The following is a 22,545-nucleotide window of genomic DNA, read 5'->3' as shown; positions in this document are numbered from 1 at the left end:
AATTTAATGGTTTTATTTTAAGTTTTTCTATAAGTCGTAAACTGATATTTTCCATCGCTTGGAAATTATATGGGCTTTTCGTGATATGGGCCAATAATTAATATCCAATTGGGCTGTGCGGAACAAGATGAAATTAAACGAGAGGAAGTTTTTAATCTCAGCAAGCTAAACGGGACCGCCTTGAACAAAAACATAAACTAAAATCATTAAAATATTAAAATAACAATTTGATCCAAATAAAAAAAAAAAGTTATAACACATATCATTACAAACAATTAGAATGTCTAAATTAATCATACAAATATTATAACTAACAAAAAAAAAATTCAAAAGAAATTGTTTCCGACGACTTAGTACGTAAAACTTTAATACCATTTTAAATAGCATTTTTCATATTTCAAACCTACATATATTAACAAAATTTAATGTATATGTGAGAGTTCTCTAAAGTTTTTTATATTTTTATTATGGACCGGATATGATTATTATGGAATAATATTTATCATACCAGTTAAGTCCAATTAAATATGATCGGATTTCGGTTTTAACATATTGGACTTCGGTATCGAATCGAATATAGGATTTAATATATACGTAGATACCGATCGGTTATTATCTAATTTTATGATGGGTTAAATTGGATAATACCGAATAAAAATTTTGGTTATAGTCTCTGGTTTATGTGTACCGATATATGTGGAGTTTGGTTTGATTTTGGTTCATGAAGGTGGAACGTTGAATATACCATCTTGATCAATTAAATAACCATTTAGTTGATTGATTAATGGAGAAAAAAAATGACATTTGGTTTCTTGGTCAATTCATGTTAATGCATTCTTTATTCTCTTATGGTTATCCATCATGTTTTTCAACGAACCAAATCTAAAAAATTCTCTACAAGTTATTGATTCGTATCTCATCAAAGAATTAATGGATTAAATATACACGAAGAATCAGAAACTCATAACCGTTCACGCTTTCGATCATGACTCCAGATTCGGTTTCTGAATCTTCGACTTAGTTTATTTCAATTCCGATATGCAATCACATAGTTACGGATAATGAGTTTATTAAAGTTTCGCGATCTATCGATTCCGTCACATTCACATAAAAAAATCTTGGATTCAAATCAAGTATTTTGTGAAAAAGATTTGACAAGATTATTGAGTGATGGTGGTTTTTGCAAGAGAGAGGGCACGGAAAGGGCTCGAGTGTTCTCCATTTGAACCCCCTATTTGACAACTGTTCTGTAAACCGATTCAAACCCACGTAGGATTCTATTGGAGAATCGAATCAAACCGAACCTATACCATCGGATAATGATTTCATTGCTATGTTGAATATTACGGTGGGACAGTCGGAGTTCGTCGACGGCCCCAAAGCCATAGATGTCGGGTGGAGCTTTTTTCTGGCTATGAATTCGAAAATGAAAGGAGGACAATATTATTAACAACTAAGGTTTAGTATTTAGGTTTCCATTAGGATTTGACATTTTGCTTTTTGGTTGCGGTTTAGTTCGATTTAATTTCAATTTTTATTTTATTTTAGAAAACCTTTATATATTCGAGTTTTAGTTCCAATTTGGTTTGATTTAGTTTCGAATTTGATTTATAATGATAAATATTTATTTTTTAATAAAATTACATTTTATTATTATTATTTTATATTTGATTCGGATTGAATTTTTTAATTTAAAAATATTATAACCATCCGGTTTTTATGTTTAATTCGATTTAGTTAAGATCATTAGTTAATTGATTAAAATTGATTCTACAATTTTTTAAATGACGTGGCAATCAGACGTGGTAGTAAAATGTGCTCAATAGACGGTAATTTAGATTCACGATATTTTTATTTTTAATACGGCAAATCAAAATATACGTAAGTGTGAGCGTGCGTTATTAGAGGATAGGATTTGTTTGATGTCCGATTCATGTTCCTTGGATTCCTTTGGGAGAAATGTTTGGATATAACACCATTCCCGATATACAAACATATTCTCTAATATTTTTCACCTATTTTTAATGGGTGTATTCTTTTTAATTCTAGCCTATAATTAGTAAAATTGTAAAAAAAAGCCCTTCAGGGGCCAGGTCAGGTGGTAAGGGAGCAGGGTGAGCAACCCTGAGGTGGAGGGATCGAATCCCAACATCGCTCTTCCTTACGTTTGACCTGCTCGCCTGTCAGCTCATCCTAATGGGCTGATTTACCTCCTCCGGGTGTGTTGCAGGCTCGTGCGCGTGGGCGGGGGTTTGACCTGCAGGCGCCTAAGCCCAACTACGGCTCGAGCGTTAGGCGTGCCTGGTGGCCAGGTCCGGCGGACTGAGGTCCATGGGGACTGTTAGGCGCGGGTGGTGGCCAGTTCGACACCGTTTGTAAGGGTAGGTAGTCACAGGGATTCCCCACGTTAACAAAAAAAAAAATTGTAAAAAAAAATATTTCAGATTTTACTTATACTCCATTTAGTTCAATTATTTATTCTTTTTGTAACTAAAAAATTTACTGTCAGCTCAACTAATCCTCTAAATCCGTAGTCAATCTTTAATCACACATTTATTTGTGTCTCCTCCTCCCGAAGTGATACTCATACCACTTTTTACACACAACCATTCAAAGTGAGTTGTTATAATATTTTTAAAAAAAAATAAAATTTAATTTTATCTATTTTTCTGTTACTTTCAATTGATTTTGGATTCTTTCTCAATTTTGTCAAATTTAGTTTTAAAAAATATATGAAATCAATTTGATAAAACGGTTAAAATATCCTGAAATATGATTCCCTTTAAACCCAACACTTTGTAGATAATCAATTAAGAAACACGTGAGATTTAGTAATGCCCATAAAAACCATCGAAATTACGGTTGCACCACTAACGGTTTCACTGTTATTCACGCGCCTTCATCATTTCCCACCCCTTTATGCTTTTTTCCCCTTCCCACACACACCGATTCACTTCTTTACTCATTACTCTCTCTAGAAAATCATTTTCGAAACCAAGAAAAAAACACTCCCAGAAAGAAACAAGAAAAAAAAAATGGCGAATTCGATTGTGCTTATGGCGATTCTTCTTCTCCCGACGCTGGTCATGGCTGCGAGGCCAAACAGGAACCCCTTCGTTGTTCGAGGTCGCGTCTACTGCGACACATGCCGTGCCGGTTTTGAAACTCCGGCCTCTACTTACATCCCCGGTAAATTTACAACCATCCGAATTCGATCTTTACGGTTTCCTTTGATATTTTTTAGGATCCAATCGAGTTTGTGGTTTTTGTTTTCGTTCTTGTTTCGTGTTTTGAATTTGTGAATCTGTGATTGTTCGGTCGGTTTATTTCCTTTTTGTCATTGTGGATTCACGGTACGCACTGTGTCAGTGTGGATCAGGGATTGATTGTACGATTCTATGTTAGATCCGTGAGGAACATTGTGTTCACAGCATCGTATGCTAAGTTTGGTCCGACTAAGAATTTTTCTTTTCCGAACCGAAATGATCGTCTGGTTCGATCTGCTGCACATAAACCCCTCCTCCCCTCCTTTTGATCCCGTGTTCTAGGGATCTGTCCGGTTCAGTTGAGAATGCATGCGATTGTATAACAAGGGTTCTTATAATCGGCATATATGTTGAGAACTTAGGCTGGATTTAAACTTGTGTACAGGTGCCGTGGTTAAACTGGAATGCAAAGACAGGAGATCAATGGAGTTGGTGTACAGCCACGAGGCTAGAACCGACTCAACGGGGGCATACAAGATCTGGGTTAACGAGGACCATGAGGACCAGCTCTGCGATATCATGCTCGTCAAGAGTCCTCAACTAGGCTGCTCCAAGGTCTCTCATGGACGTGAACGTGCCCGGGTTACCCTCACCCGGTACAACGGCATCGCTTCAGATGACCGATACGTTAACAACATGGGGTTCGAGAGAGATGAGGCCTTATCAGGTTGCTCTGAGATCATGAGGCAATACCAAGAAAACGAAGAGTAAGCCACTTACATCCTAAGTCCATGCAGTAGTTTGTGTTTTCCGTCTTTATCTGCTCCTTTTGGATTCTCCTCATAGTTCTTGGTGCTTTTCGTAAACCCATCTTTCTTCTTCTCCTTCTGTTGCTTTGGCACTCTGAACGTTGATTCTACCTGGTGTGTTTGGTATTGCCATCTATTGATCTGTTCTTTGTCACATGTCATCTCAGTATGAAATGACAGACTATTGAGGTTACAATCTGACTTTAAGACCCGAAAAGAACAGGGTCTCATCACAGGATCACTCCTGCAATTCAATGTATCGAACAGGAGAGAAATTAGTACAAGGAAACATACAATCTACATGTTGATGACCGGTAGCGGTAGTCAACCTAAAAACCGCTCACTGGTTATCGAACCTAATCTTTGCTTTCGTTCTTGACTGGAGAATGCTCATCTGCAGAGACACTCTCACAATCGGGCTGAGCATTGTCAGTCTCTTCACCCTCTGAGACATTCTCGGGGTAAGGGACAGGGCTTTCGTTTTGCTCATTTTCCGAGACATCATCAGATGTAGGTACCAGACCGAGTGAATCTAGAGATGGGGAAGCACAATCCTTCAAGACCGCAAGCCTTTTCTGGTCGTCTTCTTTCATCCTTTCGGCGTATTTTTCTATATTGAAACATGAATCGCTGTTTCCACCAAAGGCAGTCTCCAACTGGTCCATGTCAAAGAGATCCTCCAGTATTTTCTTGGTCTCGAGGTCATCTGAGTATACAAACTTCACTTTGTTCCTTGTCTTCGGCTCCAGAAATGGCTTCACCAGCTACAACACACACACACACACGAAAGTAATTCACACACTCACAAAAAGGTATTGTATTGAATGTATGTATATACCATAGTTCACCTTCCAAAAGGGTTCAAAGAATTTGGGCGGGTTGTAGAGAATGGCCACACCCAAGCGTTCAGGGTAGTGCTCTTGTAAAACATGAGCCGTTTCTTGTGTCGCCTTCAACGACACATTCGCCAAGCTGTAGCCATGGAAATCAATCAGCCACACCATCTGCTCCTGGTCTGGTGGCAGATTTTGGACAGCGTTCTCCATACAATACACCAAGTATCTGATCTGCCCCTTCACCGATTTAGAGTTCTGTAAATGAAAAACGACGATGGCAATGAGATCGAGTAAAATCTCATTATACACAGGCAAGGTGAACGAGAGAGATTGGTATCTATGACCCGATCCATAACAATAAGATATCATACCTTGTCTATTGAGACAATTTCTTACCGTACATTTTGGGAGCCGATAGATTCTATTATACAAGAAAGAATTCGTGGAATAATCACCTCTTGGCTGGGTCTAAGTACAAGAACAGGTCTTCCTTGTTTGTCAAAACAACTCGATCTATAAACCTTCCCTGTCTCCCCTTCATGAGCTATTTCCTCCTGCAAATTTCCCACCATAGTATTCAGCCAATATCATGAACCCGGATAAGAAAATATTGAGGAATCCGAGTCTGTTTGTCTGTTTACCCATCGGATTTGCTCCGGTTTGTATTGAACACTCCATTTCAAGGTTTCTTTAAGCATTTTAGCGGCTTTCTTGACATGCCAATTCCGTGCCCTTAAGTATCTCGAGATCGAATCATCGGTACAGAGATTCGCCAGTTTTTCTGGCAACGGCCCGAGGTGATTCCTCATCTCCTTTATCTGCCGACATTATCAGATGAATGAAATCTTTTATATATCTCTCCACCACATTTACAAGGCAATGGCAGTGTTTCAATGAACCAAAGTTCCATAGTACCTTTGCCTGCTCTTCTTCTGCAGGAACATGTTTCTCGAACCCATTGGAAGATGATTTCTTCGGATTAGGGTTCATAATTCTCGACTCCCTGCGCAGATATCAGGTTATCATCTACAAGATGACGACAAAATCCAAATTTTATCATCATCATCCTCATCTCCCCACAGAGAAAATTTCATCATGTAGTTCGTTGCGTAGTTTTGAGGAAAAATTAGAATCAAACAGCAAATCAAAGGCGCTAAGAATGTTGGCAATATCAAGAGACACAATACATCTCCTTCAGTTTCGATGATTTAACAGAAAGTCAACTGTAAAGACAAGATTATCAAAACACAGTTGATATTATGGAAAACAAGACAGAACCCAGCTTAATTCCAATCTAGAAGAGGCCAACCAAACACAGAGATTGATGGTCGGAAGTGCCGATCGAGCAAAACCCGTTTCTCAATATGAGCGGCAATCAATGTCGGGTCGGGTCGTGCCGATTTCTGACAATCCGATCAACAAAGATCAAGTTCAGGAATTTAATCAAAACCCACATCAAGCAAATACCAGAAATATCACTTGTGAACTCACCTGAACGATCCAAGCAAATGGAGGAGAAGAAGAAACGATCCGAGGGGCTCAAGGAAACACGGAAGTGAAGGTCAAACGCCGATATGGGGTGTGTGTGGAATCAGAACAGAAGCATACAAATGGGTTTCCAGAATTTTTTGTAGACAAAAAATAAATAATAATCGTATCATAATCAAGGGGCCCATCGAGGAACCAGAAAACACTAGAAATTGTTTTCTAGAAGAAAATAACACAAAAAATCCCTTACCTTTGGTCTGAAAGAATTCATGTCACGAAAATTACAAGTGTTTCTCTAAGATGTGAGGAGGAAATTTATTACTAACTTACCTGTGTATTTGTTCATTTGACACAAATGCTTTTGGCTACAATATGTTGAAGAGGAAATTAGAGAGTTAATTTCCTACACAGGTCCAAATGCCCATCAAGAGCATGAAAAGGACATTGTCCATTCAAATGTCGCTTCTTGATTTTATGGGGTTTGTTTCCAACGATTTATCGGTTCCACGTGAATTGTAAACTATTGCGTGGGATCAAACATTTATTCACTGCGCCATCGAAAGGCAGCCTTCGTTTGATTATAATTAATCGTATAAAAAAAAAGATTATGATATCGTCTTGTTGTATATGATTTGATGGATTTGGTGATTTTTTTAGGGCATTCTATTGTAGTAGTTAAAGTTAATTATTGGGTGGAATTAGGATGGATTTTGGGTATAGATGTGTATTCGATTGACTAGACATCCATCCAGAGATGTTCAAATTCCAAGTAATGTCCTCCTCAGGCTCACACGTCAGTGTGGAAAACGTGGGCCGAGATTGGGCCCAATATGGGCTTCTTATTAATTGAGCCCATGATTTAAAACGCGGCCCAAAGAGAGCATCGAGTGTGTAGGAAGGAACCGCTCATAAGATTTACAATTGAATGGGAATTAGGTCTAACTAAACATATAATTTGTAGGTTTTCTTTTGACTTCTCGTTGTACTTGGTAAGACGTAGCTAAAGCCCATGTTAAACCCTAATACCTCCGATGGATTTCTTCGATTTGAGCATTCCGTGCGATGAAAAGGATGTAAGATCGTGACGAAAGCCATGGAATTGGGATACTTTGGGATCGCGTATAATCGCTCGATGAAGGGCGTAATGTCGGAGAAGGATCGTTGTGCAATCCCTCTTCTCACCATTGAATCACTCGTCAAGTTGGCTCCGCCCTTGGCTTCGTCGGTCGGTTTCCACAGACACCTCCTCGGGGTCCGGAGAGAAACTCCGTTCCGACAGTACACGCGCATCACGGTCTCCGTTGAGAGTAACGCTCAGAGTCTGGCTTTGAACTCGGACAACCCGGTTCTGAAAAGTTACGATGTTGTTGGTGTTAGGCCTTTGAATCAGAGCGCGTTTGATCAAGCTTGTGAAAAAGCAAAGGTCGATATGATTTCAATCGATTTCTCGGGCAATCTGGCATTCCGGCTGAAACATCCCATGGTTAAGGCTGCAGTTCAGGTTCGATGATCTCTCAATCTCCTCTTCTTAGGCGTTTTCTGTTTATTTTGACAAATGTAGGGTTTGTTCGTTTGCTACAACTTAAATGGATTGTCTTTTGGGCAGAGGGGGATTTACTTCGAGATCAGATACTCGGATCTTTTGGTGGACGCCCACAAGAGGAGGCAAGTTATATCGAATGCCAAGGTGAGAAAGTTTGATTCTTTAATTGCACATTGTACTCTGGGAAACTACAACTTGGATATTTGATGTGGTTGTATCCATTGTCTATGATATATGCAGCTGTTGGTGGATTGGACAAGAGGGAAGAATTTGATCATATCAAGTGGTGCTCCTTGTGTCACAGAACTACGGGGGCCAATCGACGTGACGAATCTAATGTCATCATTGCTTGGAATCTCTACTGAAAGAGCCAGAGCTGCCATTTCGAAAAATTGCAGGAATATGATAAGCAACGCTCTGAGGAGAAAACGCTTCTACAAAGATACTGTGCGGGTTGAACTAGCATCTCCGGAAGAAAATTTCAACCTCAGATGGGACCCCCTCTCCAGTGGCGACGATGGTGATATGGCTTTAGATGATCTTTCCAAAGCTTTTGCTGAAACTACTAAGTCCTCAAAGGCGATTGACTTTGCTTGTATACTTGATGACTTGCCATCACATGGTTTTCGGTTTAATGACAAGGTGAATGATGATGAACCAGTGGTGCAGAGTGATCAAGCTTCTGAACTACCTTTGGCTGCACCTGATGGTAATCTTCTAGAAAATGGACCCATGAGCCATACTTCTGACCAGAAGAAGGTTTAATCAAGTGCTCTTGAGATACGCAGTTTCCGCCAGGAACGAGGTCTTATGTTGCAAGATCAAGCAGGAGAGTTTCAGACATTAATACAAGGAGGCGTCATGGATTTAGATGATGCTAACCCACACTGTTCCTCCTCGGCTTCAAAGGGTAGACCGTTGTTGTTAAACAGTGTTAAAATCTTAACTTCAACTGGTTCTGTTCCTGTGGATGATGTTGTGAGCAGCAAAGGAGCTACCGGTGTGGCTTTGCATGGCATGCCTTTGCGAAGACATGATGGCGATGATGATGATGGGAAGCACATTTCTGGTTCTCGAGACAACACATTAGTTGGTGAAGATGATAAGATGATAACTGATGATTCTTCATACCCAAATGGTAACCATAGAGAAATGGCGGTGGCGATGATGGAAGGCCAGAAATATGAAATAGGTGAAAATGGTAGTAGAAGTAGTAGTCTTCATAACATTTTTCCTGGGATCACTACTGATTTGGTCAGAGAACCGCCACTTAAACAGTTACACCATGGTCAAGACACAGTCGCTTCTGACAAATCTCCAAGGTTAGGGGAAGAGACTGAAGATCGAAATGGTCGTAAAATCTCGGTTCAATCTGTAGAAGGAACCAGTGGCTCGAACTCATACTCAGGTAGGAAGAGAAAGAAGGTTCGTCTATGGCAGCTTCAGCCTTTCAAGCCGTTCCTACATCCTTCACGCTTTAAGCGCCTCTGCAAAAGATCGAAGCATCCACGAGCTTCATCATTGCGAGAAAATCATTCTCTTAACCAAAGATTTAACTTATGATACTGTTTTTGTAACTTTTTTTTTTGTGTTTAGTAGATACACTTGTAGTCATGTACTAACTCCTATGTTGAACTAATCATACTCAGAGAGTATTTTATAAAAGAAAATCTAAATATTATATGATATTACAATATTCCAAATATTACGTAATTTTTATTAACCTCTCAAAAAATATTGTTATTAAATCTTATTCCTGTTTAGGATAATAAAACCATACTAAAATATAATCATGTAAAATGTCCACCCGAAAAAAAATATACTAATACAAAATATACATGTATAATGTATATTATACTCAAGTGGGAAATTCTAAAAAATATTCCTATTTTGTTTCATATTACTTCAGGACATGAAAAAAACACTTCATTTATACCCGTTATAAATATATATTTTACCCATTATCTTTTCTCAATTTTCTCTTTCTCTTACATGTGTCAATTTTGGCGTGAAACCCAAGTCCGGTCCGAATCTACCTAAAAAATATCGAGTTTTGGCTCAAATCGGGCTTCGCACATATGTCCAAAAAAACCGATTTTTTTTTATAAAAAATTTAAAATAATAAGTTTTCAAAAAAGAAATTGAACGAACTGACCGATCCTACCTGAATCTAAAAGGTATAAAATCAGAATTCTGAGTTGATTGTTTAGGTTAGGGGTGGCCATTTCGGTTATTAACCGAATAACCGAGCCGAACCGAACCGAATAAGATATAACCGTATCCGAATCGAACCCGACATCAAAACCGAACGGTTATGATTTACTTAAACCCGAAAAACCGAAACCGAATCCGAACCGAACCGAATAAAAAATAACCGAAAAAACCGAGAGAATAACCGACATTTTCTTTGAAAAATTGAACTTTTTACCAAAACCGAACCGAACTCGAACTGAAAAAAACCGAACCGAACCGAACCGAAATTTATATAAAAACCGAATGGTTATAGTTTTTCTATAACCGAAATAACCGAACCCGAATATAACCGAACCGAACCCGAACCGAAACCCGAATTGGCCACCCCTAGTTTAGACCTAAAAAAATCGGCCCGATCCAAATTTGAGCCCGAAACCTTCAGACCGCCGGCCCTCCCTCCTTATTTATTTCTATATTAAAATTTCTCTCAAACCTCTATTTTCCCATTTTATTTGTCTCTCTTTACTATGTTGTTGTTTTTACTTTTTAGTTTCCCTTGACCTTTCTAACCATGCAACTGTGTGATCGTCATCGACAACTCCAGTGATTACGCGTTGCTCCATGCCTTCATCGACGCCAAGCTGGAGTCCATCTTGGCTCAGCCCGGGAACTAGGAGAAGCCCTAGTAACACTAAATAAGATCTATTAGACCTCTTTTAATCTTTCATTTAAAAACGATACCACCTCTCGTTATTTTTAACTATTTCCTTTTTATTTTTTTAATATTTTTTCCAGTTCGTGAAACGCGAATTGAGACGATATGAGTCGAATCAGAGTTTTTCTAGTTCATGAAAAAAGAACAACCACCGAATCAGATCCAAAGTAGACTGGTTCAAAATTTAATGGGTATTGGATTCGGATTTAGATTGGATTCGAACTCATCTAGATAATGATATTAGAATACCCAAAATTTTGGATTTGAATTCAAATATTAAATAAATATTTCAGGGTTATGCTGGATAAATACAAAATTACCCTTTTACTCTTAGGTTAAAGGCATTTATGAAAATAGTATTATCTGTATAGTATAAAGGTTGAGACTTTAATTCGACATAGTTTTACCGGGTTTTTTCACTTGTTTAGTTGTGAAGTTAGTTTTTTTTTCTTGATGGTTTAGACAAAAAGCAGTTTTTAATTAAAAATATTTTGAAAAATATCTATGTTATGGGTAGTACGAGCAAATTCAGATTTATCTTGTTTACTTTTAGACTGGGTTATACATTTAATTTTAAAAACTTTGATAAATATGTTTATGTTCTAAATAAGTAATAGATTATTTTTAACGTTGATTATTCAGTTTTTTTTATATATATATCAAAACTGAAATGACAACCTAGTACGTATGATCAGGAATCAGGATAGTTTTGAAGAGTTGAGAAACGGGGAATCTGTCTAGATATCTTCTCAAGTGGAAAATCATTCATGGGCTCTCGAAGACAGGTTTTACACACACTCTCTCTCTCTCTATCCAATATTATCAGCCAAGAAGGGAGGGTTCTGTCATTTCATTTTCTTTTGACGACTTACATATTCAAGTCCGAATCCACGGGAAGGAAAATCGATTTAAGTTAACGCGAAAATTACAGCTGATGAATCAACATTAACGCTACACATGATGACGCCCCACTTGTGTGGTATGGAATCACGGAACTTGCATAACCCTGATTCACGAGTAAAAACGCAAGGACGGATGCTGAAGGGTAAACGAGCATATCACACCTTGGTTTTCTCATGGCAGAGTCGAGGCAGCGAGTTTCGAGATGAAGGGGGGCGATCAGGATTCAGCTGAATTTCCCGATTTCCATCTTCTTCTTGATTGCCTTTTGGCCATGGTATATGAACGCGTCTATTATCCCAGACACGGTGAATACACCTGTATTTACATAGTTAGATGTTGCAGTTCCCACCAAACAAAAAATAATACAGGGAGGAAGAGTTATCTTGATGAAGAGAATATATACATATACCTCCGACTATGGCACAGACACTCGTCAAAAAGTGCAAGAACGGTATATGTTGCTCCGTGAATGTTACCTGGGGAAATCCAAAATGTAATATGCATAAGCCGAACAAGAAGATTTCTCGGTGGGATTTCGGGGGGAAAAAATAGCTGGAAGACAAAACCTACCTTGATGGGGGAGAGATCGTAGAAGAAGAACACACCAGGCAACGATTGCAGCTGACCGGCTTCTGATGTCTTAACATGCTCAGTCACAGAGAACTGCAAACCAGGGGCCTCTTTGGGATTAAAATCGAATGGTGATTAAAAAAAAAAGTTAAATGGGAAGGAGAATACCATAGAGCAGGCATCACCTGATTAGATTGAATTGTGTGTCCTCTGATGTCTGTGTATACTGTAGGTACAACCTGAAAAACAGATGAACAGGACTTTGCGTCTAAGAAATTTCAGTTAAGGCGTAAATAAATTGTCGAGAAGTTGATCTAGCAACAAACCTTGATAAAGTATTGATACATAGCATTAGGCGTGTCTTGGCTCCAGTGGACTCTGCATATTTTTAGTACCTTATAATATGCTTGTTTTACCAACAGAATAACTGTACTGTGTTATGATTTGAACGGAGAGTCAAAAATGGCAGAGAGAGATTTTACCCATCAAGAGGGTTTACAACACCAGGAAAGTAGTCCCCGAAAGCCAGTCTGTTGATCTTGTGACTTATCTGCAGAGAGACCCTGTATGTTAATCCACTGGCTTATCTTATTTAGGAAAACATGAAGAATAATATGAAACCAATAAGAAAGCGCACATTAAAACTGTCTTTATGAAATGCAAGGAGATCATGAACGTGAACGCCCGATTGATGAAAGCTTTTCCCTGGGGCAAAGTGGAAGTTCCCAGCCACCTTATTAACCTCCAAAAACCCATAGATATTACACCCTTCACCCTCCTCGTCCTTTACCCGTTGTAGAAAACCCTCTCGCTTGCACTGAATGACCAACAAACAAGCGAAAGAGACTTCAACTCGAGTTTGCAAGTACGAAAAATTATTAGCTCTCCAAAGTATACTTCAGTTTACAACTTTGAAGATCATACAGAGAAAAAGCATGCAAGCGGAACGAAGGCTCTAACAAAGAAATAGAGAAAGATAAAACATCGTAACAGGTCTTTCCTTCTGACTTTTCATGTTGAACTCAAGGAATCTCCTAGGTCAAAAAAGGAAATTTGGCAACCAATGTGTACGTTGTAGATTTACCTGGTCAATCAAATCTGGTTCTGAAAGAGCCCATCCTTTCTTTCTATATGCTTCACGAACATCCTCACATGAATTGCAACAATCATGATCTGACTGAAAATGAAGGGATGGAATGGGTCACATAAAAATTTCAAAGCAATCGCATGCGAAAAAGTAAAAACACGACCAGCTATCATGTATGAAAGAGTATTAACGTCATCAATATTATAACAGGATATTCACTATGACCTCTTATCTACCACTCAACTATCAATTAGGGTAGATCCAGTTCATGAATACACCTAGAATCAGTGCACGAGTTCCAGAGGCAATGAGATAGAGAGCGGCAGAACTCACCGCTTCTGCACCATAACAGGAACCACAGTAAGTCTCATTATGCCCAAGCCTCCCACCATGTTTTTGCAGTGGTTTTTCAATCTGCAACAGGCGGAAAAAAGCAAACGAATTTGAAAGAAAAGAAATCACGTTTAGGTAATGCATTGCATCTGATCAACATGCTATTTGCAGGCAACTTCATCACAACGAATTTGAAAGAAATCACTTTTAGGTAATGCATTGCATCTGAGCAACATGCTATTTGGAGGCAACTTCATCACAATAGGCCACATTTAACCGCATGATGATTATGCAATATAACTGTCCTGAATATAGCAACATGTACACCCAAAGCTCCTAATTGTTTCCTCAAACAAACGTATGTTCTACCCATTCTAAAAGAAAGGTGAGGCCAGAGATACAAATTTAAGAAACAGCAGACTACTAACCTTAGGAGCACCGATTCCATCCTGCCTTGCTTCTATGATGTTGCCATGAGAATCTATTCTTCTCTTGATTATGTCATGTTTCTGAGATTCATGCATAAAATCCGGGGATCAGTGATTCAGCCACAAAACTGACTACCAAATAAATCCCTCGAGCACAGAAACAGAAATTAAAACAACATATGGTTTCTGAATCTGAACATAAAACAAACTCCAGCGTGTTAAAACAGCGAGTTCCAACATACCACGTCAAGGTGTTGCTCCCCACTGATATCCATGGCGTCAACACTAAGAATTGAACATGCAAGAGAGGGAAAAGTGACATCGAACTGCATTTTTGTTACACAAAAACCAGAAACGTTATTCAGTTTTTTTTATTTATTTATCAAGAAACCAAACAAAATGCCTAGTGTCGAAGCAATGAGACAAAACATATTCTCCGACAGATCTGAGAAGGAAAAAAAACAAAAGTCAGTTATTTTGAAGAAAATGAAGTATCTCGGACATTACGTTGATGCGTAGTGTTTCTCCCCTAGACGTGTCAACCACGAGCTCCGTCTCAGTGACGGTATGAAGATACAATCCTAAACAAAGAAACAAAAAACCCTCAAAATCAACGACACAATATACAAGAGATCGCACGAATCTGTTAAAAGCAAATGCGAAACACAGGAATCTGAAACGTTAATTGCGAAAATTCAGCTATAACACGTACGCAGCTCAGAGAAGAAAAGAAGGAACATAACAACGGAGGAGATGAGTGTGATAACGCCTCCAGAAAGCGTACGGCTATAGAAATCCTCATTGATCTTGGGATACGCATCCAGATTCCGCAATTTATTTATGATCCCAGCCATTTCGAAACCCTAAATCAACAAATTCGGTCAATTCCGGACTCGAGATTCGCTGATTCAATCCCTAGAATCTTAATCCAGCATTAAAATCCTGATCTAACCCAACAGGAACCGGGATAACGAGAGGAAATCACCAGAAATCCGGGCAAAATCCGGCAAGGATACGCCGATGACAGTCGCCGGAAGTCGAAAAATCCTCCGACGAGGCGTTCCGATATCTCCCAGGCGAGACACGGACTTGGTTCGGTTGTCTGCGCTTTTTCCGCTTTGACTCGGTCTTCTTCCCCGTCGTACGATCTACATAAATGAAACGGCGTCGTTTATCCGTTCTACGAGGCCTTTGATTGGGCCATCAGTAGCCCAAATAAAAGAGGGTAGGCCCATGAGAAACCAGAGGGGGTGTCGTTTGTCTAAGATTGATCGGTGCATGTAGGATGATTGTAGGCGTCTTTCGTGTTAAACAAAAATGTTTAGAAATTACAACTTGAGAGTTTGTCGATTCAAAATACTGGATATTATAGTAGAATATTAGAATGAAAAAGATATTTTCAAATGGATCTTTTTTCTTTGCTTTGATATTATACTTATTTTTAAGGGAATATCACCCAAACAATTTGTTTTTTAAATCGGAAGAAAATACACAAACTTTACAATTTTTATAATAAACCTATACAAACCTTAACACCATTGAAATTTGATATAAGTATAGATAAATTTGTCACCTGACGGTTAAAAATAATTTTAAAAATAAAAAAATAAATATTTTAAATGCATTTCTAATTTTTTTTTTATTTTTTATTTACCGTGGCAAATTATTTGCCTGTTGTGGCTATATACCTACGTCAAATGTCAAATTTTTTACTACGTTTGACTACGTCAGGTTTTGGTGAGTTTATAACAATAATTGTAAAGTTTGTATAACTTCTTACAAAATTTAAAGTTAATGTGTTTATTTGTGAAATTTTAAAAATTCAGATGATATTTACAAATTTAAAAAAATTAAAAAAAAACTTTTGTATATATTTAGAATAAAGTATGGAAATTAAAAAAAAATAAAGAAAAATTTAAAGTAAAAAAACTAACCGATCCAATACAAAACTAAACCAATTAAGCCGGATAATAACAATTTCAATCTAGACCGGACATAACCGGCCAGATACACTTCTATAGTTCTATTTATCTAATACGTATCCAACTTTCTGTCTTTGTAATTCTTAGAATAAAAATATTTTTTGAGGAAGCTGTCGGTGCTGACAGTTTTTCGAAAGAGAAAGAGGACTCAAAAAATGTTACATGTCTAGAGGAATAGACTCGAGGTATAGCATGGATGAGACACAAAAACCACTTTGAGTTTGAGAGATCCAAACATACGAGAGAAGTATTTTAAGAGGACAAGAAGAGAAAAGTGTTTTAAGAGGACGAGAAGATTGAATTGTAGACGTAGAGAATGGAAGTTTGTAACTTTTATTAATAGAGCAATGTTCACATAACAAAGTTTTGACTAGGGGTGGGCGATCGGGTCGGATCGGGTTATTCAGATTCGGTTATTTCGGGTTCGGGTTATTCGGATTTGGAATTTTCATATACAATCGGATATATAATCTTAATCGGTTCGGTTCGGGTTCGGTTCGGATTTTTTTGGGTTCAGTTCGGGTTTATCCAAACAAATATTCGATAAAAAATTACATCGAAATGTGTTATAGAAAATGTAATTTGTATGTACCAAAAACAACCTAATATTAATAGTCTAGTATCATAAAAAAAATCAAATTTGCGAAACTTAAAAATGAAAAAACAATGATAAAATAAATAAGATAATAAATAAAATTTTAAACTAAAAGCAATATAAAAAATCAACTTGGTGAGCTTTTTTTTAAGATGAAACACGAGTCTTTATACCTGTATCAATGGAAGACAAGCCGAAAAAACAAAACACTAAAATCATTTTAGGTTCCTTTACAATGATACAGAAACCAATGGGTTTTAGACACACTCGATAATCCAAGCTCCACCAATTACGAATGTCACAACGGGTTTTGGACCATTCGAGTGTTTAGAAAGATACAGATCAAGCCTGGACAAAACAAAACAGTTGAAATTGAAGAAAAGATAACTCCTAATACCATAAACTATACTCCTGCGGATCTGACGAGAGAAGAAATAGTAATTTCTGACTTCAAAGACCAGAACAAGAAATAAATCCAAATTATCAACACAAGACCAGATAAAATGATATAAATCATGATCATCAACAAAATGAAAACATCAGAAGAATTGTATAGCAACCAAGAGCAAAAAATCTTGTGATCCATCTGTAACCTACCCTAAATAGTAACCTAAATAACAACAATGATTAGTTAGAACTTATCTTCGATTCTAGCAGGAGAGAGTGAAGATCCAGGCGAAAAGAAGCACAGATCGGTGGAACTCAGAACTCGACGAAGAGGAGAAGCTCAGAACTCGAAGGAGACAAGAAGCTCGGCTTCGATTCCAGCAGTAGAAGCATAGCTCGATGCCGACGGAGAGGACAAGCTCAGAACTCGACGGTGTTGGGCGGAACTCGAGACTGCAACAGAGAGACGAAGCGGAAAGTCCGAGGATTCGAGCTCGAGATTGAAACAAAGGAGACGACACCGAGACAGAGGAGACGACGACGAGACGGAGGAGAAGATTCAGGCGGAGCAAGCTTGGCTCCGCGATGGAGAAGACGAAACGGCAGCCGCAGAGAAGGAGAAGACGAAGGTAGCAACAATCGAACGAAGGGTAATTAAATCCTAAACCTAAATAATTAAACTAATGTTTAATTAAAATCGGTTATTTCGGATAACCGAACCCGATCGGTTATTTACCCGAACCGAACCGATCCGATCGGGTTTGGGACAATGGTAACCGATCGGTTATTTCTGCAACATCCGAACCGATCCGAAAACCGATTAATCGGATCGGTTTTACCCAAACCCGATTAACCCGACCCGTTTGCCCAGCCCTAGTTTTGACATAGACGACAACGGGAGAGAAAAATCATGAATGACACAATGGAGGACATCAGATGAAGGATGTCCTAACCGTGAATGCCAAGTTAGAAGGCTTTTTTATTGTAGATAAGGCTTGAGGGGATGAGTCCGAAAGTGACGAGGGAATCATGGGTCATTCATAAACACCATCTCTAAGAAGTTCGCTTGTGATTTGTGCCCTCTAATGAGATCCTTCACTTGAAAATGCAAAGGAAAGAATTCTATTGATACCTTATTAGTGGTGCATAGTTGATGTATAGAGATGAGGCTCTTGCGAAGAGAAGGAACACAAAGAACGCTAGTGAGGAAAAGAGGGCGAGAGTGTGAGAGAATTGATATAGAACTCGTGTGTGATATGGCGTGATTTGAACCATCTTTAAGCTCAACATCATCACCACCGGAGAAAGGAGAATGAAATGAGAGATTCGCCAAGTCGGAAATGATGTTGTATGAGGCGTCGGAGTAAAGGAGCCATGTGGGAGAAGTTGGATGAGCAAGGGAAACAACAATGGTAGGTGGTTTGCTCGAGCCGATCATGAGGGTGACGGAGATGGCCCTGACATGAGATTGTCAAGAGCGGCGGGACGAAGAAGATGACATCATGTGGCACTGTGGCCGAAAGTCCCATAGGACATTTTCCTTGATAATCGGAGGGCTTGCAATCCGGCTGTTGGGAGAACTGATTATGCCAATTGTTGCAAGGAGTCTGGCTAGATGTCTTTGCTTGAGTGTTGTTTGCAATGATTGACATGAGTATTGGTAAAGGTTCGGTACTCATAAGAATCGATTCGTGATTGGATAATTTCTCATGGAGCTCAATAAAGAAAATTGAAAGATCTCGGACATTGATTGCATCAATCATGGGTTTGAATTCATCTCCCTATCCAGACAATACAAGATCAATGAGATCCTCATTTTTAAGAGGCTTACTGAGGAGGGTCAATTCGTTTGCTTTAATGTTCTTGGTTCCATGGAGCTCAATGTTCTTGGTTCCTTTGGTGAATCGGCGCATATTATCATTGATCTGCTTGATGTGACCACGAGATGATCGTCCATAGGTGGATGCGAGTGTGCTCTAGGCAGCATTGGTGGTTTCATCATGGACAATAAGTGTTTGGCACGAAACGTTGATAGATCCAAGAAGTGTGGAAAAGATTAGTCGATCTTGAGAGTCTAGGTTTTACCACATTCTCCTAGGTAATAGTTGGGGAGACATCATATTCCATATCAAGATAGTCTTAGAGATCATATCCATGGAGTAGAGAACGAATTTGAAGACTCCAAATGAGATAGTTTGTGGTCGAAAGCTTGTTGGTCATAGTCTTGTCGAAATGTTTATTATTTTCGGTTTAACTTTTGAATAAGTCTGTAGAATTATTCTACAGGTCATATTGTTTTTAGCCGGTTTAAACGGACAATTGTGTTGCACATTATCTAGGCACGTTAGTTTTTAGTTAAGTTTAGTTGTTATTCTTTCTATTATAAATAAAGAAGGACAACACCCATGATTAGTATGGGATTGAAAAATAATTTCAGATTTTTCTTTGTCTTCTTCAGTTACAATGAAACATTGAAAAACCCAATCATCTCTGTTATTAATAAATGCAATCTGAAATTTTGCATTGGTTTTATATTTGGTAAAGCTTCCGTTGTAAAACAAAGCTTAGTGAGATTGGTAACATTGATGTTAACCAATGGAAAAGGTGGAGATTCAGAGTTGGTCGTAGCCAAACCGGGTCGGCGGGTAGGGTGGAGCCATCAGAATTGGCGGGGCCGGCAGACGAGGAAAAATACCGAGGATTCTGAAAAATTTGCAGTCATGAGATGAGATCACTGTGGTTCTTATACTATAGACGATATCAAGAGGATTTGGAAATATATTACTTAATATATTTGATGAGTACAATACATGTATATATACAAGAAATAAGAAGATATTGTTACAAAGATATCAAAAAGATATTGAGAGATATCCTTCCTTTAATAAATATATAGTTATCGTTTAATTCATTGCTTGGTACTTAAAGATAATTTGTTTTTCTAATATATCTAGCTATATGAGAATATCGACTTTTCGGATTTGAGAATCAAAATTCACTCAATAATAATAATAATAAAAAAGACAACATGTGAGTGTTCAAATACTTACATAAATATGAATACAAAGGTAATTGATTTGCAAATTTAAACTAAACAAACTTTTATTTTGAATTTGTATGAGTACTTAAATCACATAATCACTCTTAATTTCAAAAAAAAAAAAGTGTTTAAAGCTCTAAGTAAGAGGAATGCTCTGATCTTCACCACAAGTACTTCCCGAACGAAATGAACAAGAAATATTTATAAAGTATAGGAGTGGAATGGGACAAAACTAATTAGAGTAGGTTTCAAAGTTCATAAAGTTTCTCTACATCCATTTACTCGGAAATAAAAATTCTTTTGATCCTTTGGATTTTACGATTTTTGATGAACATTTAGTTATGATATTCAATGAAAAATACAAATTATACGTAATTAAGAACTTTTTTTTTTCAGAAAACAATGAAAATTAATCAAAGTGTCGCACGATATGATGATTTAGCTACACCATAATTTTTTTAAATATTATTATTTATATAGAAGATTTATTATTTAATATACTCTAAAATTTTAAATTATTTTAATATTCCACTAGAATTGAAAGGTACCACCAATTCATATACCATTAAATGTCATTAGTTTTGATTATTTATTTATTTTTTTTTGCAGATGAGATGTCACGCTCCAGATCAACACGCAATCTTGTCTCGAATCAATTAGTTTTCTAATTTTATTTTGTTGCTCCAATTCCTCTGTCTTTTTAATTTATTCCAATAAATGTCAGATAAGAATCTGACACGTGTAGAAGACCATGGTAACTTGAGCAAAAAGTTAACACCCTGCCGACTTAATATGAGATCGGTCCAAACAGGCTTTCTTTTCTTTTCTTTTCTTTTTTTTTTAAAAAAAAATATGGTGGTCTTTATTTTTATTTTGTATTTAAACTTTGGTTAATAATTAGTGTTGATATGATTTTGATGTTCTTCCCTATAAGTCAATCCCCCGATTTATTTCTTTTCCTTTAACTAACACAGACGTACGTGTTGATTTCTCTTTTGCTTTTATGTCTTTGACATTTGCTTTTGCATCATATTCCCCATTCCTTTACCACACACACACACACACATATATATAATTGGAAAACTGATGTAATATTATAAAGTATAATCGTTTAGTATACATGGACGAATATAGATTAGATAAAACCAGAAAATATTATTTAAACTAAACTAATATAGATCGGATAAAACCAAACTATATCATTTATTTATTTATTAATGCAATAATATATTTATAAGATTCATCATTCATTATATATATAAAAAAAAAGAAATCTAAATTCTGCCCCTAATGAAATTTAATCTTCCCAACTGACTTGTTAACTAATAGCCAATTATGGTAATTGATGGGCCGAGACTCTATTTAATGTTCATGGAAAGATAATGACAAGAAACCATATAAATAATAATTACAAAAAATACATCCTAAACTCGTTGCATTTCATTGACCTAATTAAGAGCTTCAACTGTTTAGTCCGAACTTCGATGTCAAACAGTAAGGCTTTCACACTTGTGTTAGTCATAAAATACCTAATACAGAAATTAATTTAAAAATCTAAATGGCTGACATGTTCAAATAAATATTTAAAGAGAATCTCATAAAAATACATATATTAAATATATGAATGTATATTAAATAAATAAATAAATGATCCTACATAAATATATATTTGAAAGGCATACATAAATATATAAATTAATATATGAATTTTAAAAATATTGCCAATCTTTATTATAATAGTAATAATACTAAAATATACTAAATTTTTTCAAAATATAAATATTCCAAAATTTTGAAATTTTCTATATCATATATATATATATATATTTAAATTTTAAATAAACCAATTGTTTATAATTTTTGTATAAACAAAATATTAATAATATTTGCACAACAATGGTATGGAATGACTTAAAAAAAATTCTGCTTACAGGCAACAAATTTAAAGGATTGTGGAAATATTTATAAAAGTTTTAGTAAACATTCAATATATATAATTAACATTACTAATTCAAATCTATAATATTTTTAGAGTCTATGTATTTATTTGAAAATTTTGAATCGTTGGTATATTTATTTGAATTTTGAGATATAATAAGTTAATTTTTAATTTTTCCTTTTATTAATTGTGATAATTCTATTAAAACTAATATATGAATTAGTAAATTATTTGAAATGTTTATTCCCAATTAATATATAAATGAAGAAATATTTAATGTGAATGGACACATGTATCGCACAATGGATCATTCTGACACATCATATAAAAACTCAATTTCAATACTTATAAAACCAACATATTTCCTTTTTTGAAAACAAAAATTATAAACAATATTATAGAGAATATCTAATATGTACAACAACTTTTTTTAATATAATTTCACATTGTACGATTTTCAAATTTGAATATCAAAATTATCTCGTTCATGT

At 36.7% G+C, this 22,545-nt stretch overlaps 4 protein-coding genes across 7 annotated transcripts; 2 read left to right on the top strand and 2 right to left on the bottom strand.

The window, feature by feature from the left end:
* Nucleotides 1-2,931: 2,931 nt before the first annotated feature.
* Nucleotides 2,932-4,169, top strand: LOC104813125 (major pollen allergen Lol p 11). Its single transcript, XM_010540654.2, has 2 exons — nt 2,932-3,189; nt 3,652-4,169. The coding sequence occupies exons 1-2, from the start codon at nt 3,036-3,038 to the stop codon at nt 3,975-3,977; spliced, it is 480 nt and encodes a 159-aa protein (XP_010538956.1). The 5' UTR covers nt 2,932-3,035; the 3' UTR covers nt 3,978-4,169.
* A 30-nt stretch (nt 4,170-4,199) lies between these two features.
* On the bottom strand, nt 4,200-6,476 carry LOC104813124 (random slug protein 5). 4 transcript variants are annotated; one of them, XM_010540650.2, is made up of 7 exons: nt 6,343-6,476; nt 6,161-6,254; nt 5,767-5,877; nt 5,493-5,669; nt 5,307-5,405; nt 4,864-5,106; nt 4,200-4,779 (listed from the first exon to the last, which is right to left on the bottom strand). In XM_010540650.2, the coding sequence occupies exons 3-7, from the start codon at nt 5,839-5,841 to the stop codon at nt 4,372-4,374; spliced, it is 1,002 nt and encodes a 333-aa protein (XP_010538952.1). In that variant the 5' UTR covers nt 5,842-5,877; nt 6,161-6,254; nt 6,343-6,476; the 3' UTR covers nt 4,200-4,371. The 4 variants fall into 4 exon arrangements, with proteins under 4 accessions (XP_010538952.1, XP_010538953.1, XP_010538954.1 ...); XM_010540651.2 differs by having other exon boundaries at nt 5,767-5,854; XM_010540652.2 differs by lacking the exon at nt 6,161-6,254.
* An 835-nt stretch (nt 6,477-7,311) lies between these two features.
* LOC104813123 (ribonuclease P protein subunit p30-like) lies at nt 7,312-8,666 on the top strand. Its single transcript, XM_010540649.1, has 3 exons — nt 7,312-7,840; nt 7,946-8,026; nt 8,123-8,666. Exons 1-3 carry the CDS (start codon nt 7,433-7,435, stop codon nt 8,645-8,647), a joined length of 1,014 nt encoding a protein of 337 aa, XP_010538951.1. The 5' UTR covers nt 7,312-7,432; the 3' UTR covers nt 8,648-8,666.
* Nucleotides 8,667-11,609: 2,943 nt separating this feature from the next.
* LOC104813122 (endoplasmic reticulum-Golgi intermediate compartment protein 3-like) lies at nt 11,610-15,233 on the bottom strand. Its single transcript, XM_010540647.1, has 14 exons — nt 15,097-15,233; nt 14,824-14,974; nt 14,619-14,692; nt 14,354-14,437; nt 14,112-14,192; nt 13,684-13,764; nt 13,348-13,440; nt 12,901-13,080; nt 12,746-12,813; nt 12,590-12,641; nt 12,449-12,502; nt 12,264-12,356; nt 12,103-12,169; nt 11,610-12,008 (listed from the first exon to the last, which is right to left on the bottom strand). The coding sequence occupies exons 2-14, from the start codon at nt 14,963-14,965 to the stop codon at nt 11,917-11,919; spliced, it is 1,161 nt and encodes a 386-aa protein (XP_010538949.1). The 5' UTR covers nt 14,966-14,974; nt 15,097-15,233; the 3' UTR covers nt 11,610-11,916.
* Nucleotides 15,234-22,545: the final 7,312 nt, after the last annotated feature.

The sequence above is a fragment of the Tarenaya hassleriana genome, unplaced genomic scaffold (genome assembly GCF_000463585.1).
Source record: "Tarenaya hassleriana unplaced genomic scaffold, ASM46358v1 Cleome2, whole genome shotgun sequence".
Lineage (NCBI taxonomy): Eukaryota > Viridiplantae > Streptophyta > Magnoliopsida > Brassicales > Cleomaceae > Tarenaya > Tarenaya hassleriana.
Note: the sequence above shows the minus strand (reverse complement) of the source record. Positions and strands in the feature narration are given on the sequence as shown.

Bases quoted from the DNA above. Each gene is read 5' to 3' on its own strand.
- LOC104813125 (XM_010540654.2), top strand. From the start codon at position 3,036: ATGGCGAATTCGATTGTGCTTATGGCGATTCTTCTTCTCCCGACGCTG. The intron at 3,190-3,651 runs GTAAATTTACAA...ACTTGTGTACAG, and splicing joins GGCCTCTACTTACATCCCCG to GTGCCGTGGTTAAACTGGAA.
- LOC104813123 (XM_010540649.1), top strand. From the start codon at position 7,433: ATGGAATTGGGATACTTTGGGATCGCGTATAATCGCTCGATGAAGGGC. The intron at 7,841-7,945 runs GTTCGATGATCT...TCTTTTGGGCAG, and splicing joins TGGTTAAGGCTGCAGTTCAG to AGGGGGATTTACTTCGAGAT. The intron at 8,027-8,122 runs GTGAGAAAGTTT...TGATATATGCAG, and splicing joins AAGTTATATCGAATGCCAAG to CTGTTGGTGGATTGGACAAG.
- LOC104813124 (XM_010540650.2), bottom strand. From the start codon at position 5,841: ATGAACCCTAATCCGAAGAAATCATCTTCCAATGGGTTCGAGAAACAT. The intron at 5,670-5,766 runs GTACTATGGAAC...TAATGTCGGCAG, and splicing joins CAGAAGAAGAGCAGGCAAAG to ATAAAGGAGATGAGGAATCA. The intron at 5,107-5,306 runs GTGATTATTCCA...TTTCATTTACAG, and splicing joins TACTTAGACCCAGCCAAGAG to AACTCTAAATCGGTGAAGGG.
- LOC104813122 (XM_010540647.1), bottom strand. From the start codon at position 14,965: ATGGCTGGGATCATAAATAAATTGCGGAATCTGGATGCGTATCCCAAG. The intron at 13,441-13,683 runs GTGAGTTCTGCC...CTTCATTTTCAG, and splicing joins CCTGTTATGGTGCAGAAGCG to TCAGATCATGATTGTTGCAA. The intron at 13,081-13,347 runs GTAAATCTACAA...TTGGTCATTCAG, and splicing joins AACCAGATTTGATTGACCAG to TGCAAGCGAGAGGGTTTTCT.